Source organism: Talpa occidentalis, unplaced genomic scaffold, assembly GCF_014898055.3.
Source record: "Talpa occidentalis isolate TD23 unplaced genomic scaffold, MPIMG_talOcc4v2.1 talOcc4.17, whole genome shotgun sequence".
Lineage (NCBI taxonomy): Eukaryota > Metazoa > Chordata > Mammalia > Eulipotyphla > Talpidae > Talpa > Talpa occidentalis.
The window spans coordinates 11,144,584-11,160,890 of NW_023601754.1; the positions used below are offsets into that span (position 1 = coordinate 11,144,584).

General features: G+C 44.7%; 1 protein-coding gene across 9 annotated transcripts in view; it reads left to right on the top strand.

Moving 5' to 3' along the window:
- HYDIN (HYDIN axonemal central pair apparatus protein) overlaps nucleotides 1-16,307 on the top strand; it is a 415,526-nt gene that overhangs the window by 360,873 nt on the left and 38,346 nt on the right. For all 9 annotated transcript variants that reach the window (XM_037516090.2, XM_054696975.1, XM_054696976.1 and 6 more), the window contains 7 exons: nucleotides 3,057-3,261; nucleotides 3,949-4,184; nucleotides 5,997-6,148; nucleotides 6,254-6,443; nucleotides 11,449-11,551; nucleotides 11,766-12,044; nucleotides 14,169-14,311. In XM_037516090.2, the coding sequence (XP_037371987.1) occupies nucleotides 3,057-3,261; nucleotides 3,949-4,184; nucleotides 5,997-6,148; nucleotides 6,254-6,443; nucleotides 11,449-11,551; nucleotides 11,766-12,044; nucleotides 14,169-14,311 (1,308 nt within the window). The remainder of the gene's footprint in view (nucleotides 1-3,056; nucleotides 3,262-3,948; nucleotides 4,185-5,996; nucleotides 6,149-6,253; nucleotides 6,444-11,448; nucleotides 11,552-11,765; nucleotides 12,045-14,168; nucleotides 14,312-16,307) is intronic.

Genomic DNA, 16,307 nt, shown 5'->3' on the forward strand with positions numbered 1-16,307 from the left:
CCTGTACTGGCCTGTACTCCGGTTCTTGTATAAATAAATCTTTTTTAAAAAAAAAAAAGAAAGAAAAAAAAGAGAAGCCCATCCAGACGAATTTAAATAAAAGGAGATCTGAAGACTTCTGCCCTAGTAAAATGAAGTTGATCTTTTCTTCCACGTACTTCCCAACTTAACAATTTTTCAGTTTTACAATGGCGTAAAAGCGATGCACATTCACAAGAAAACATACATCACACTTTGAGTCTTGGTCTCGGGACTAGGGATAATGGTTATGATGCTCTAGAGATGCTGGACAGTGGCAAGAGCCACCACTTCCAGTCACATGCCCATGGGAGTAAACAATATTCTACAGTGCCCTTTACCACCTGCTCTTGAGTCTCATCAGGAGAGAGAAGTTGATGACCCTATCGCTATAGCATCCCCATCTTTCAGCAACTTTTACGTCAATGTTTCAGATATTCTTCAGCCCCAACTTGCTTGACATTACTTACATTAACGGTGAGGACCCAGGCAACCATTCTTCTCATTGCTTTCAGTACAGTATTCAATAAGTTGCATGAGGTAGTCAACACTGCTATAAAATAGACTTTGTGTTGATTTTGACCAACTGTAGGCTAATGTTCTGAGGTAGGCTAGGAGCTATGATGTTTGATAGGTTAGTTAAATTAAATGAATTTTCAGTGTCAAACATTTATTAGAGTTTATTGGGACATAACCCCTAGTAACTCAAGGGACATCTGTACAACCAAAATCCTGGATGTTATATATAAAGCATAGAAGACTGAAAGGTGGAAATTAAAAATCATACCAGCAGATGTACCCAGTGCTTGTATAAATAAATAAATAAATAAATATTAAAAAAAATATCATACCAGCAGGGTTCCTTGGGACCCAATGTGATTTCCCTGAGTTTTCTTTTTTGCCTCATTTAGCCCAGATAGGGTGCTCAAGGAGCCAGAAACATCAACAGGCACAAGTTAAAATCCCCAACACAGGACTGCTTCCATTAGCCAAGGGACCAGGAAAAGAGCAGCCTAAAGGACAGAAAACTTTCAGATAATAACTATTCTGTTACAGCCAAGGACAATAGAAACATCTCTGGTCCATCCCACCCCTGCTAGCAAAGGCCAAAGGTGAGCCTAAGTTTCCATGGAGTTAGTGAGTTGGATATTATGTGCAAAAGAATGAAATTGGACCCTCATTTTACACCCCCACCCAAAAAAATTAACTCAAAATAGATTGAAGACTTACCCTGTAACTATAAACATGCTAGAAGAAAACATAGGGGAAAAGCTTTTTGAACTCGGTCATGGCAATGATTTTTTGGATATGACATCAAAAGAACAAGCAAAAATAAACAAGTGGTACTATATCAAAATCAAAACTTTCACACACAAAAGAAACAACCAACGGAATGAAACAACCAGCAATCCATGAAATAGAAGAAAATATTTGCCAAACATATATCAGAGGAGGGGTTAATGTGCAAAATATGTAAGGAACTCATAGAGCTGAATAGCAAAACAAAAATCTGATTTTAAAATGAGAAGAGGACCCAAATAGACATTTTTTTTCCAAAGAAGACGTACAAACACCACTAATCATCAGGGAAATGTAAATAAAAACCATGATGAGCTATCACTTCACACCTATTAGAATGGCTATTATCAAAAAGTCAAGAGATAAGTGTTAGTGATGATGTAGAGAAAAGGGAGTCCTTTATGCACCATTTGTGGGAATGTAAAGTGATACAACCGCTATGGAAAATAGTGAGGCGGCTTCTTCAAAAAATTAGAAATAGAGCTGCCATATAATTCAGCAACCCCACTAGTGAGTATTTATCCAAAGGAAATGAAATCACTATCTCAAAGATGCAAGTACCCCCATGTTTACTACAGCATTAGTCACAATAACCAAGACATGGAAATGACCTAAGTGTCCATTAATAAAGAAAATTATATATAATTATATAATACGTACTGATGGAATATTATTCATCTTTAAAAAGAAGGAAATCCTGTCATTTGCTGTGACAACATAATGGATATTGAGAGCACTGTTCTAAGTGAAATAATCAGACATTGAAAGACAAATGCTGCATGATCTCACTTATATGTGGAATCTGAAAGCGTCAAACTCATAAAACAAAGAGTAGAATAGTGGTTGCCAGGCATCTGGGGATGGAGAGGAACAAGGAGATGTTGGTGAAAAAGTGCAAACTTCCAGTTATAAAATAAATATGTTCTGGTATCTAAAATTCAGCATGGTGATTCTAGTTACCATTACTGTGCTAATATATTTTAAGTTGCTAAGAATAGATCTTAAACATCGCCATCTCACACACACACACACACACACACACACACACAAATTGTAGTTGTGTGAGGTGATGGAAGTGTTAACTAACCCTGTTGTCATCATTGTGCAATGAATACAGCAAATCTTCACATTGTACACCTCAAGCTACAGTGTTACATGTCAGGTATATGGAGGGTAGAAAAAGAGGCTCCCAAGAACCAGAGGAGTTCATGCTAACACCCCATTTTTGAGCACAAATTATGTGCCAGGTGCTATGCTAAGTGCATCACACACATTCTTTGACTTAAACCTCCAGTGCTCACTGGGTAAGGGCTTTAGCCCCATTCTGTGGATAAGCTGAGGCTCAGGGAAAGCATTTGTTCAAAGTCAAGTGGTTAATACACAGCAGGACTAGAATTCAAGCCCAAGAGTATCTGACTCAGTGTCCATCATCTTAATCACTTCTGTTCCCCTCTGCTGGGAGGCACCCATCTGGGTGAGTGTTGTCCAGAATGGAACCCTGACCCAATCGTGATTGGCTGGAGGAACATACTTAGAAAGAAGTTGGGAGGGCCTGTCGCTGCAGCCTCCACCACCGCCGCCCACCCTAGGCCCTCCCTGCTTCCAGGAGAACTGAGCCCCAGAGAGAGCCCGTGGGGAGAGGTCCCACCTATCTCAGGCCATACCTCCTCCTAGCTCGGGTGGAAGGGCTCAGACTCTGCCATCCCCTCTGCCTTCCATCCCTCCACCCTGTCCTGCAGGCTCGCTTCACCCATGGCATGTTCACCGTGTACCCTGGGTTTGGCTCCATCCCTCCTGGAGGACTCCAGGTCATCACCGTGGACTGCTTGGCTGACCCCTTGGGAAGGTGTGAGGAGTTTATAGCTATCGACATCTCTGACCGAGACCCCAGAGACCAGCCTGCTGGCATTCCTTACACCCTTTTGGCTGAAGCCTGTCTACCAGGTACTGGGCACTCAGAATGGACAGCCACCCTTCAAAGCCCTTCCTCCGTAATGTTGCTCCCAGGCGAGTGTCTAGCAGGCAGGGCTGGGCTGTTTCCTCTGGGACCCTAGAACATCTAGTGTCTTCAGCCATATTTTTCCTAAAAGACTTAGGAGGCCTGACACCTAGGAGTGTGCAGCTTTAGATCCTAGACTTCCCAAGTTTGGTCCAGGATTCTCAGATGAATATTGTTACCTGGGAGTCATGGTGAGATGGGCCATGCCTGGGGGCCCAGCAAGAGAATCCTGCCCTTGGATGGCCCCCTCCCAGGGGCAACACACTGAGAACCTTGGTCACCAATTGGGAGAACTTTTACTGCAGCCCAGCCCGAGTGCAGCCGCGGCCCAGAGATATCCCCCTTTGCAGTGACTCCAGACAGCCTCCAGCAAAGTGGACCAAATGCCTGCTTCCCTCCCAACCCTTCACCATGGGGAGAGAAAGATGGCAAGGGCCTGGGGACATGCAGGAGCAGTGCCCAAGAGGCAGAGGGGCAGAATTTGTCCCTTAGCCATCACCCCTTAGTGTGAATTCCCTCCCTCTGTCCCTGTGATTGTGCTCAGTCAGAGCCCAGACCTCCCAGTCAGGGGTGACAGAGGGCAGGAGTCGGGCTGCCAGCCTTCGCCTCAGCACCCTCCCCTCCACCCCCAGCCTTCGTGACAGACAACAATGCCTTGATCTTTGAGGAGCATCAGATATGTCACAGCTCCAACCTGCTCCACATCCTGCAGACCACGGAGACTGTGGGGCTGTTTGTGGAAGATGAGAACAAGTTCATCTTCTGCAACGTCCTGGTGGGCCACCTGGCCAAGGCTCGCTTCAAGATCTGCAACCAGGGGAAGATCTCCTGTGATGTGAGCATCGCGGTAAAGCCGGTCTCCAGCAAGGTAAGTGGCAGAGTGGGCCCCAGGCTGCCGAGGTCCCAGGGAGCACCCGCCTCTGCCACGTCTCCGAATGAGAGGGCACAACCTGACTCCAGGGCCTGCTGGAAGTTCTGTGAGGTGACTGGGTGGTTTCCCCAGGACCAAGGTTATGCACTGGCACCAAAGGGGGGTCCCTCCTGGGTACCTGGGGATACACCAAAGCAACCCACTCTTGCACAAACACCCACTGTGGGCAAGCATTGTGGAGGAGCAAGCAAGTGCCAGCCAGGCAGCTGCCTCATGGTTTGCATTTGCCTGATAAGGACATTTTGGGGGCTGTCAAAAGACAAGTGAGGTGAAGTGATGTGCATTTATTGAGCTCCAGCTGTTTGCCAGACACTGTGCTCAATAATCTGCCTTTATCGCTTCATTTCACCCTCACAAGTTTGTATCGTCAAGCTTTGTATTATTATCCCCAGCATCCAGTTAGGGGAATTGAGGCTCCAAAAAGCTAAATCCTTCCCCTGGGCCCCAGGGCCTAGGGATATGGGGCTAGACTTTCGGTAAGCTTCATCCGCTGACTATAAAATATAAGCGCCCACCACGAAACTGCCCTCCCCTCTGAGTCAGGCCCATTGAGATTTTTTTTTCACACTGAAATGGAAGTTTGGGAAACAGAGGGCTCAGTCAGGCAGCATCGCTTCCCCTCCATTTCCAATCAGATGTGCGACAAATGCTGCCTTGTCTGCCCAAAGGTGGAATCTTGGCCAGGCAATCCTTGTGTCCCAGAGAAAGCCAGCCCTGCTTGGGCTGATGGTGGAGGGCAGATCCCCGAGAGAAGGCTGAAGCGGCTGGCACGAGGAGAGAGTGTGCATTCCCCGGCACTGCCAACACAGGGTGGCGCTTTTGGGGGACCACCTGGTCCCTTTTATGGCTCCTAGTGATGTGCAGTCCTTACTCTCTGACCATCTTTGTGACCTGAAGGGGCAGTTTCCTCTCTATTCTGTGCTGAAACACAGTGAGCAAGCCTGGTTTCTAAAGCAAGATGGATTTTCAACAGTGGATTTGTAGATGCCACATCCTCCTCCCCACTAACTTGCAGGCAGTCCCTTGGAAAGACCAAAGAGCCCTGAGTGTCCTCTGCTTAAGAACAGAGGGACCAGTCAGTCTGGAATCCTGCCTACCTCCCAGGAGAATGAAAAGTCTCTCAAGACCATGACAGGGGTCCCCACAGTCCCTGGGGTCTTCCCAAAACACTGCTGCAGGCTGGGACCAGGTGAAGTGCTGTGGAGACTGTTCTAGATGAAGCTCCTGTTGCAAGGAGCAGAAACCCGCATAGGTAGCCCACACAATGCACCAGAGGCTGCAGACAGCCGGGAAGGCACCAGGTAACCAGAGCTCTGGGGCACAGGGACTGCCCGTGCTGACTGCCATCAGCTTTCAGAAGAGTCTCTGTCCCTCCTCCATTTGTCTCTCACTCATGGTACCTCTGAGGTTCCATTGTCATTATGGCATCAAGTTCAGATCCACATCAACAACTAGGTGATCTCTGGGCACCTTGATGGCAGGGGACGGAGGAGAGAAAGAGGGAGCTATCTGAGACCTAGTTCAGTACATCTGTTCATGTCAGAGGTCACAGGTGTAGCCAAATCCAGCCAGTTACTGCTCAGGGGCAGATCCAAGTTATCTAGGCCTCTCCTTCCCAGGACACAGCTATGCAGGCAACAACAAGGCATGTCTACAGAGCTTGGGGAAGGGGGAGGTCACAGCAGGAGATAAAGCTAAGCAGCAAACCCCATGTAGAAGCAGCACCCACAGCCCGCACCCCGCCTCCAGGTGTATGCCCGAATCACTGACATCTTTGACGTGGAGCCCAACAAGATATGTGTCCCCAGCCGTGCACACGCCTTCACCACGGTATCATTCACCCCGCAGACCATGCAGAACTACCAGTGCATCTTTGAGGCCACGCTGGACGGGTTGCCCAGGTACGGCTCCCCAGCAGGGCCTCCTCGGCCGGCTGCCGCCCCAATCCCGTGCGGTGTGATTCCTGTCGCCAGGGCTAACAGCCTCCATCTTCCTGTTCCCTGCAGCAACCTGGCCAAGAACCGAAACCTGGTGTTTGATATTGTGGGCGAGGGGAACCTCCCTCGAGTGACCATTGTGCGGCCAATTCTCCGTGACCAGCAGGGAAACCCCATGATCCTCTTTAAGAAGCTTCTACTGGGTCACTCAGATAAACTGCCCCTCGTGCTCAAGAACAGCGGCACCATCCCCGCCCAGGTAGCTGGAGGGCAGGACAGGGCGTGGAGGGAGAAGATTCACTCAGAGTCAGACTCTGACATTGGGGCCCTGCCGCCCCTAATGCATGAGGGCTGCTTCTTCGCTGTTTCTCATATATCAGCCTGTGTAAGACGTGGGCCATGCCGAGGGTGTCAGGCCTGGTCCCTATCCCCGAGGAGCATGAGAGTGTCAACAGACACAGGTGACTGGTAATCACCGCACAAGGCAGCGTCCCGGGTAGACTCCACACCAAGGGCTAATTTACGGGTGTCCTTATTATCTTCCTTATTCCTGCGCTATTTTCAGTAATGAATATTGCACTATTCATGAGAAAAAAAGCAATAAAATAAACCTCACTAGGAGAGATACAACTTCTGAAGGACCTTTTGTTTCAATGATTAAATTACGTTTTTAATTTTGCAAAAAAATAAAAAGTGGTAAGTTGTGCATTAATAAATAAAGGACAGTAGGATTGTTGGAAGTGATCTAAGCCTTTTTAGGAGCTCAAAGAAAAAGTCACTGTAAAATGACACTTGACTTAGGCATTGAAGGGTCGCTGGGTTTCAGTAAGTGGGCATACCAGTGAGTGCACCCCAATGGGAGAGAAAGCCGCAAAGACAAAGGATTAGAAGCCAGTAGTGTGTAAGATACAAGCACCCAGCCTCATGAGACCACAGGTATAGGGAGATGAGAGAAGAGAGGTAAAAATAGAAGGGTAGAATAAGGAGGCAACTTATAGAGCACTTTGGATTGTTTATAAATGCTATAAACCCTACACAACCCTATAACTATCATGTTGTTATTTATACAGTTAAGACTCATTATATTTCCCCACATCATTAACATTCTTATCAGTCTTCATTCTTGCATCTCCAACTTTCCACCTGAGGTCCTTTTCCTAAGTTCCAAAGAGTATTCTTTAGTATTTCCTTAATGTGGATCTGCTTGTGATGAAATCTCTCCATTTTTCTTTGAAAACTTTCATTTCGCCAACATTTTCAATGTAATTTTTACTGACTATAGAACTCTGGATTGGCAGGAGGTATTATTCCAGTGTGTTCTGGTTTCCATGGTTACTGCTGAGATATTTATTGGCTATAAGCCCACAGTGTTGTTTTTAGGAATCTTTCCTCTCCCTGTCACTTTGTATTTTGCATTTTGTTTTCTGTTGTATTTTGCATTTTGTTTCACTATGATGCCTCTAGGTGTGGATTTCTTTTAGTGTATCCTTCATGGAATTTACCGGGCGTCCTAATCCTGCAGGGGATGTCTTAAATCATCCATCCTGTCTCATCTCTCCTCTGGGAAGCCCAATACATGGAAACCTTCCCACTATATCCTCTGAGTCTCACAACCTCTGTGTTTTCCAATGATTTTTCTCTGGGCTTCTCCATAAAATTCTTTTTTTTTTTTTTTAGATTTATTTATTTATTTATACAAGCACTGGGTACAGTCAGAAGCACGGGAGGGTGAGAGAATTCACCAGAGCCAGAGCAGGAAACAGAACACGCAGACTGACGATACACTGCTGAGGGGAGCAGCAGGCGGCAGGAGAGATTTGCGCGCCATGTGGGACCCTCGCCAGCGGCCGGGGATCAAACCAGCGCTGCAGAGGCTGCGGGCAGCTTCGCAACCCAGTGTTCAACTGCTGCGCCACCGGGGAGGCCCTCCACATAATTCTTTTGACATACCTTCAATTCATTAGCTCTCCCTTTGTATCTATTCTGTTAAACCTTGCATTAAGTTATTAAGCTCTTATATCTTTCAATTCTAGAATTTCTGTTAGATCATATTTTTTTAGACATGTGTTACCAGTTTTTGTGATTTCTAGTTTCAGGCTGAAATGATCAGACTTAGCTTTTATTTCTTGAACTCAGGAATCCCAGCCATTTTGCTCTCCATGCCAGATAATTCCAAATTCTGAAGTCTCTATCCAAAATACATTTCTGATATCTGCTACTACTTCTCCATTTTGCCCCTGTTTTCCTCTCTCTCCTGGGCCTGATTGTTTTTTTAACCATGTATTGGGTATTATATTTGAAGAAATAATTAGACTAAGTATGATGATTTTCCTTCAGAAACAATCTTCATTTGCATCTGCCTGGCACTTAGGGGTCCTAGAAACTCAGATCACCTTAAACTGGCTTGGGGGCTTGAGAGTTTCTGAACTCCTTAGATGACCAGGAGCAGGATTGCTGTCCTCAGAGGGGCTGGTTTCTATGTACCTCACCTTTTGTCTTAAGGTGCCTACCTTTTGGGACATAGTTCAGAAAAAGGAAGGCACCCTACCCTTCACAGGACTGTGGCCCCTTACCACAAGGAGACCATCCCCCACCTTCCAGATTGGCAAATGCCCCAGGTCTAATACAGCCCAGAAAGTTAGGCTGGCCTTTCTGGATTTCCATCTTCCCCCAGATCTTGACTTTTCATTATCTTCTTAACTCCGTGATGCGCTTAAGAATTTTTATGTTATTAAATGTTATTAATCTAGCATTATTTTGTTCTCTTGAGTTCTGATTATATAAGCATTACTCTGCATTACTACCATTATCATGGATTTATAAAATGTTTTAGCATCAAGTTCAGTAAATTCCTACCCACGCCCCATTTTTCTAAATTTTCTTAACAATTTTCGCATGTCTAGACTCTCAGATGAAACTTAGATGTCATTTTGTAATGTTCCTCAAAAAATTCCATTGCTGAAAGAATGAAGCTTGACCACTACCTCACACCATACACAAAAATCAACTCAAAATGGATTAAAGAACTAGACATAAGACCTGAAACCATAAAATACATAGAAGGAAATATAGGCGAAACACTACGGGATTTGCACATCAAAGACATCTTTACAGACACATCACCCAAAGCAGTGATAGTGAAGAGAAAGATAAACAGCTGGGACTACATCAAATTAAAGAGCTTCTGCACAGCAAAAGAGACAATAACAAAAACAAAGAGAAACCCCACCAACTGGGAGAACATTTTTGCACCCAACACTAATGATAAAGGACTGATCACAAAAATCTGCAAAGAGCTGATGAGACTCAGCAACAACAAAGAAAATAATCCAGTCAAAAAATGGGCAGAAGAGCTAAAAAGAAACTTCTCTGAAGAGGAAATGCAAATGGCCAACAGACATATGAAAAAATGTTCAACATCACTTGTAATCAGGGAAATGCAAATCACAACTACCATGAGATACCATCTCACACCAGTGAGAATGGCACATATTAAAAAAACTAGCAACAACAAATGTTGGCGAGGTTGTGGAGAAAAAGGAACTCTTCTGCACTGTTGGTGGGAGTGCAAACTGGTCCAACCACTATGGAGAGCTGTGTGGAGATTTCTGGACCTACTAAACATAGAGCTTCCATATGATCCAGCAATTCCACTCCTAGGTATTTACCCAAAGGAAACAGAAACATCAATTCCAAAGAGCACCTGCACCCCTATGTTTATAGCAGCACTGTTTACAATAGCTAAGCTTTGGAAACAACCCAAATGCCCAAAAATAGATGACTGGATCAAGAAGATGTGGTACATATATACCATGGAATATTACTCAGCATTCAAAAAAGATAAACACATGCAGTTTGCAGCAACATGGATGGCTCTGGAAGGGATCATGCTCAGCGAAATAAGCCAAAAAGAAAAAGAAAAATACCGGATGGTCTCACTCATAGCAGGAATCTAGAAAACTTAAATAAGGGACCAGGAAAATGAATATAAGAAAGTGAAAATCAAAATCAACAAAAAACTATGAACCAGAGACACTTTTTGGGGGGTGGAGGGCGGGAGGGGAAGGATTGGGGTCAGAATGGGGCGTTTGCAATTGTATGGGGGAATATAAAAATAAAATTTATTATTAAAAAAAAAAATTCCATTGCTGGTCTCCCTGGTGGCCCAGGGATTAAGTCTCAGTGCTATCACCACAATGGCCTGAGTTGAATCCCCAGCCAGGGAGCTCACCCACTTATGGCAGAAGCAGACCTCTCTGTCTCGCCCGCTGCTCGGCTCAGAAATGTTATTTCAGTCAATCTGCCTGTTCTGCTCCCCACTCTGTATCTGGTGAATCCTCTCACCCTCCACACCTCTGGCCTATATCCTAGTTCTTCTATGCAAAAAAAAAAAAAAAAAAATTAATTCCTTTGGGAAACCTATGAATTTGGAGGAAAGATTTCTACTTTTAGAGTATTTAGTCTCCCCACAGGAGTAGCATTTAGAATTCCCACCCATTTACTTAGATCTTCTTTGATGTCATTATTTTTTCATATAGTTCCTTATGAAGGTCATTTCTAAATATATAATTTTTTAAAATCTCAGAAGCTTCTGTGTGATGTCAGTACTTCTTCCTTCTTTGTGCCTCATTTTTTATATAGTTCAGTCTTGTTCATGATAGTGCCAGTCTTCGAAAAATGTCTGCTGATTTCCCAAATTCTGAATACCCAAAATCAGATACATGGCTAGTTTTTTTTTTTAATCCATTAGATAGATGGATGGCTTCCTGTGGGTTAGAAAACATCCCCTGGAGGCCCACCTTGATTTTTTTCCTCTTAGTTGGTTGATCCTTTTATCTTGCTTGATGACATTATCAGGCAACTAATGCAATTAGTACCTTGGAGATACTGGATTTTAGGAATTCACATTCATGAAAACCTTTATAGAATAACAAGTATCCATTACCACTTTATTAATCAGTGTATATTTTACAACTCCTGTCAATGACAGAAGCCTTGGCCTCACCCCATTTTGACACTATTTAGCTGGGTGCTCTGGAAAGCAGGGCTCCCAGTTCCTCATTGGGACCACAAGGGCTGGACTCAATTTTCTTGTTTTCTTACCAGGTCTAATATTTATATCTCCCTCTTAATAAGAAATTCCAAAAGTGAGCATTAGGGGCAGTAACTTGTGGGCTACTTCCCAGCAGCACAGTATCTCTCAGGACTCAAACTCTCAGGTGACTTAATAAACCTATCACTCAACCCTGCTTTCCTCCCACCAGCTCCACGTTGACTTGCAGGACGAACTAGGAGTCTTCTCCTTGAAAGGGACGCCGACCACCTCCTACATCTACATCATAGAGGAAAACAACCCTGAGGCAAAAGGTAAGTCAGGGAGGGTGGCTTCTAGAAGGCAGTGGGTCTCAGTAGCCATGTCGTTAGGGAGTATACCCCAAGTAGGGTGCTCAGTCTCTTCACCAGTGGTCCCTGTAGGCAGGCTCATTCCCACGTGAGGGGTACTTTCCCTTGGGTCCGGGTCTTCATAGATCATGTTCTTCCCAACTGGTTCTAAATTGTGTCTTCTCTCTTCTCTTTGCAGCCAAGAAAGCTCACACAGCCTCCCTGGTGGTTTCACCTGGAGCCACAGCTGAGTTTGATGTCCTTTTCCACCCCCAGAAGGTTGGGAGAGTGATGGGCATCATCCACTTGTCTGTGATCAACAACCAGTACGAGGAGACATTCATCCACATGGTGGGAGAGGGCTATGAGGACGAGATCACCTTGGACAACATCCACGGGCTGGTGACGGCTACCAGCCAGGAGATCCCAGATGTCATTGAGGCCTCAGAGGAAGGCAACATGGAAGACCTGGTGGCAGGTGGGAGAAGAGGCAGTGAGATGTGGGCAGCCCTTGGCACTTGGGTCATGTTAACCAAAAGTGGAATTTAAATAACAGCTCAGCTAGCTTCTGGGAATTTCAGAAGGAATCTCTTCCTCATGGCTGTACGCTCCTTCCCGCCCGTCTCAGAACCACACTCACTTGAATGTTCCCCCTTGGAACATTTATTGAGGCTCAGTGTGCATGTACCAAGCCTTCCTCTGGAGTTACAAGTTCTATGACATGAGTCTCTGTCCTTGGGAGTTTACTATTTAAACTCAAATTCCGCTTTAGCTGATAAGTGAAAGTAAAAATTCAAATCCCCGTGTAGCTGACAAGTGAATGTATGTCTCTCTGTAGTTTTCCCTGTCTAGACCTTGGTGCTGGCTTGTGTTGCCGTTATCTGTTTCATCTGAGCCATGAGTCCTAGACATTCTAACAGAAATGGTGGCTGGTGACTGGGAGGTGTGCAGGTGTGTGCCAGCTCTGGAGTATCCCTTTGCCACAGCCTCCCTTCTTGATGCACTGAGAACCTGCAGCACTGGCGTCACCCGGGGGCTCCCTAGAACTGGGAGTTCCAGACCCCAGCCCAACACTTCAGACCTGCTGACTCAGAACCTGAGTGATCTGTGTGTGTATTCAACTCAAGACATGCTGCTCTGCCCCTTATCAAGCGTGGCGGCTCCTTTTGCTTAGCTGTATTCTTGGGGGCAGGAGAAAGTTCACTTCATCGTTACCAAAAAGTCTTTGTTACACACTCTGTGTGGCTCTTACTTGTGTGGAATGAGTTTTAATTTTTTGTTTGTTTGTTGTTATTGTTTTTAATTTTCTTTTTATTTATATATTTTTTACATCATTGTTCATTTTTAAACAATATTTGCTTCCCCGCACCAGGTGTAGTCCCCATAGAATTTCCTTTACCAGTGTACCCGTGCACCATCACCACGGTCCCCTGGGCTCTTCCCTCCTTCCTTCTGATCCCTCTCCCTCCTCCTCCCCTGCAGGATGTCTCTGGTTTATCATTGTCTGTTTTTGTTTTGTTATGTTGTATTTTGTATTGTTATTATTTTTCCCCTGATGTCTTATTTGGCTCCCCTATTTTCCTCCTATAAGTGAAATCATCCAATATTTTTCTTTTTCCTTCTGACTTACTGGAATGAGTTTTAAACACAGTTTCACAGTTCTTGTAGGAGCTTAATTATAGGCCTATAATGTAGCATTGGGCTCCCCTGCAACATGGGTTCAATCTGCATGCCTCAAATCTCTGGAGTTCACACTCCCCCCCACCCCTTTGCAGTGATACTTTGTAAGGGGTCAAAGCAGAAGCCAGCAATGAGCCCCAGTGCAGAAATCAGACTTCAGATTTATAATGGGATGGCCAGATTTAGAAAGTCAGAATAATAAATGATGAATAATTTTTTTATTTACGTGTGTCCCAAAATACTGCATAGGGCATCCTTATACTAAAAATTACTCATTGATTATCTGTAATTCAAGCATAATGGGGACTGCTAGATTTTATTTCACTCTTTTTTTTTTTTTTTTTTATAGAGGCATGTTTTCTTTCTTTCTTTCTTTCTTTGTTTATACAAGCACTGGGTGCAGTCAGAAGCGCGGGAGGGTGAGAGAATTCACCAGAGGCAGAGCAGGGAGCAGAGCAGGCAGAAGGACCGAAGTACACTGCTGAGGGGAGCAGCGGGTGGCAGGAGAGGTCTGCGCGCCATGCGGGACCCTCCTCCAGTGGCCGGGAAGCAGCCGGGGATCGAACCGGCGCCGCAGAGGCCGCGGGCAGCTTCGCAACCCAGCGCTCAACCGCTGCGCCACCGGGGAGGCCCGATTTTATTTCACTCTTAATAGTACTGTTTCAGTAAAGAAATGGAGTTTGCTTGGAAGTAAGGGCAAGGGAGGGAGGGAGGGAGGGAGAGAGAGAGGAAAAAGAAAAGTAGATTCCCCTAGGAGTGAAAACTGGACTGCTCTGGGACTCCAGGCTTTTCCAATAAAACCACCCAAGGAGGGAGGGGTCGCCCAAAGTTGAGATACCATATGTATCAAGTGCTGCCTCCTCGGGAAAGCAGCCCTAGGAGGAGGCCGAAAGGACTGACCACCTTCTTCTCTGTCCCCTAGCTTCCATGGTGGACCACATCAACTTTGGAGACTGTCACGTTGGAAACAGCTACAATATGAGCTTCACACTCACTAATCACAGCCAAGCAAATGTGATTCGATTTGAATGGCCCCTTTTAGCAACAGTTTTTTTCTCCCCACAGGTAAGTGAAAGCCATTCAGTGTTTTCTGGACTCCCTTAAGCCTAAAGCAACCTCAGTTTGATTGTCATTTCAGTCCCTGGCTGCATGGAATGGGATGGCTGGATCACCAGCTAAGCAGCAGCCCAGGTGTCATCTGTGCTGGAGGGCGCTATTTATGTCCCCTGGTCTAAGAACAGAAAATAAGGTCTGCCAAGGCTGTAGCTAGGCTGATTCTATGCAGCCCTGCGTGGGTGAAACAGGTCCCAGTCACCCGATCCTAGAGTGTGGACCCGTGTACCCCGAGGTATGTGTTCTTTAGAGCATTTGTCCTGCAATAGTCGTCCATTGAAAGGTAAGCGGGTGGATTCTGTGGACAACTGTGATATAGAAAATGCTGCAGCTCACATCTTTCTCTTAAAGATTCCCAGTGCCCTTCAGCCTATTAAAACCTACTTAACATTTTTTGAACCTGAATTTTCTAATCCTTTCTTTTAGCACCTCTCAATGTACATTGTATGCCTTGCTGGTCAAAACTTGACCTGATAAGAGACCCAGGCCTACATGGAGGCAGGTTCTAGCCTCTAGTTACTTTTATAGACTGTTTGCTTCTGAGTACCCAGAACCCCAGGACTCCCAGATGTGCTCACTGTCTCCAGCTCTGTTTCAGCCATTGAGTGTTCAAGCATGAAACTCTGAGGGGATAGAACAAGAGGGTTCGGGACCCGGCTTTGTCACCTGATAGCATTTTTTAGTGCTATCAGGAAGAGGTTTTGCTTCCTGGAAGGATGTAAAGTATTAGTCAAAGTAAGCAGAGATGAATAGATGACTGCCTTCTAGTCCATTTATGCGCATGTGCACGCGCATGCACGTGCACACACACACGCACACACACAATTTGAGCCTTAGGAAATACTAAACTTTCTTCACTTTCCGGAAGGGAGAGAGTTTTTATCTGTCAGAAACATCAAACATTTATCATACATGTATACTCATATATATTCTCACACGTGTATATTCACATATATGATATATTCTATTTGTCACATGTATTCTTATTACATATGACATGTGAGTATATGTCTGTTAAATCATAAATGACTTTATCCTACAGAATAGATTGGATTTCCTGTATCTCTACTGTCCCTCACAAATCTCAAATTTTGGGGTCTCAAGACTTCTTTACACATGACTGAGGATCCCAAACAGCTTTTCTTCCTGTGGATTATGTCTACCAATATTTAACATACTAGAAATGAAAACTGATATTGCTTAAAAATATGAATTAATTCATTATAAAATAGAATAATAAACCCATCACATGTAATATAAATACCATATTTTTATGGGCATGGCCCTATTTTCCAAAACACAAACTAATAGCATTACTTTATATTTTCACAAATCTCTTTAAGCACTGACTTAATAGAAGACAACTGAATTCCCATATTTGCTTCTGCATTCACTCTGATGCAATATCACATGTCCTGTAACCTTGTATATGCATTCAAAAATAAAAGTGAAAAAGACAAATAATGTTTATTATGATGAAAATAATAAATTTTTACCTTGTCGTTCTCAAAAAAGCATTAGGGACCCCCCAGAGTCACCAGATCACACTCTGAGAACTGCTAATGTATCATGTACATCCATCCTAACTTGTGCAGATCCTGTTAATTCAGAAGCACGGGTGGGGGCCAGAGGTTAAGAGGGTGGAGTCTGGAGCCACACGGTCTGGGTTTGAATCCAACTCCTCTACCATTAGTGGTCTGGCCTTGAGCAAGTTACGCTTTCCCTTGTCTACCAAATAGCTGCGATAGCTTTATGTTAGGTAGGGTTGTTGTAGGGATTCATAAAATTGTATAAAGGTTTAGAATAGTGCCCAACTGGGGCAACAGCTTGATAAATATTAGCTATTGTTTATATGTTGATCTTTCTAAAGGCCTCTTGTACATGATTAAGGCAGTGTACATATACAGGCTTGAATGAGGTGCTTTTGCCAAAACTTGGTTCTATCCCT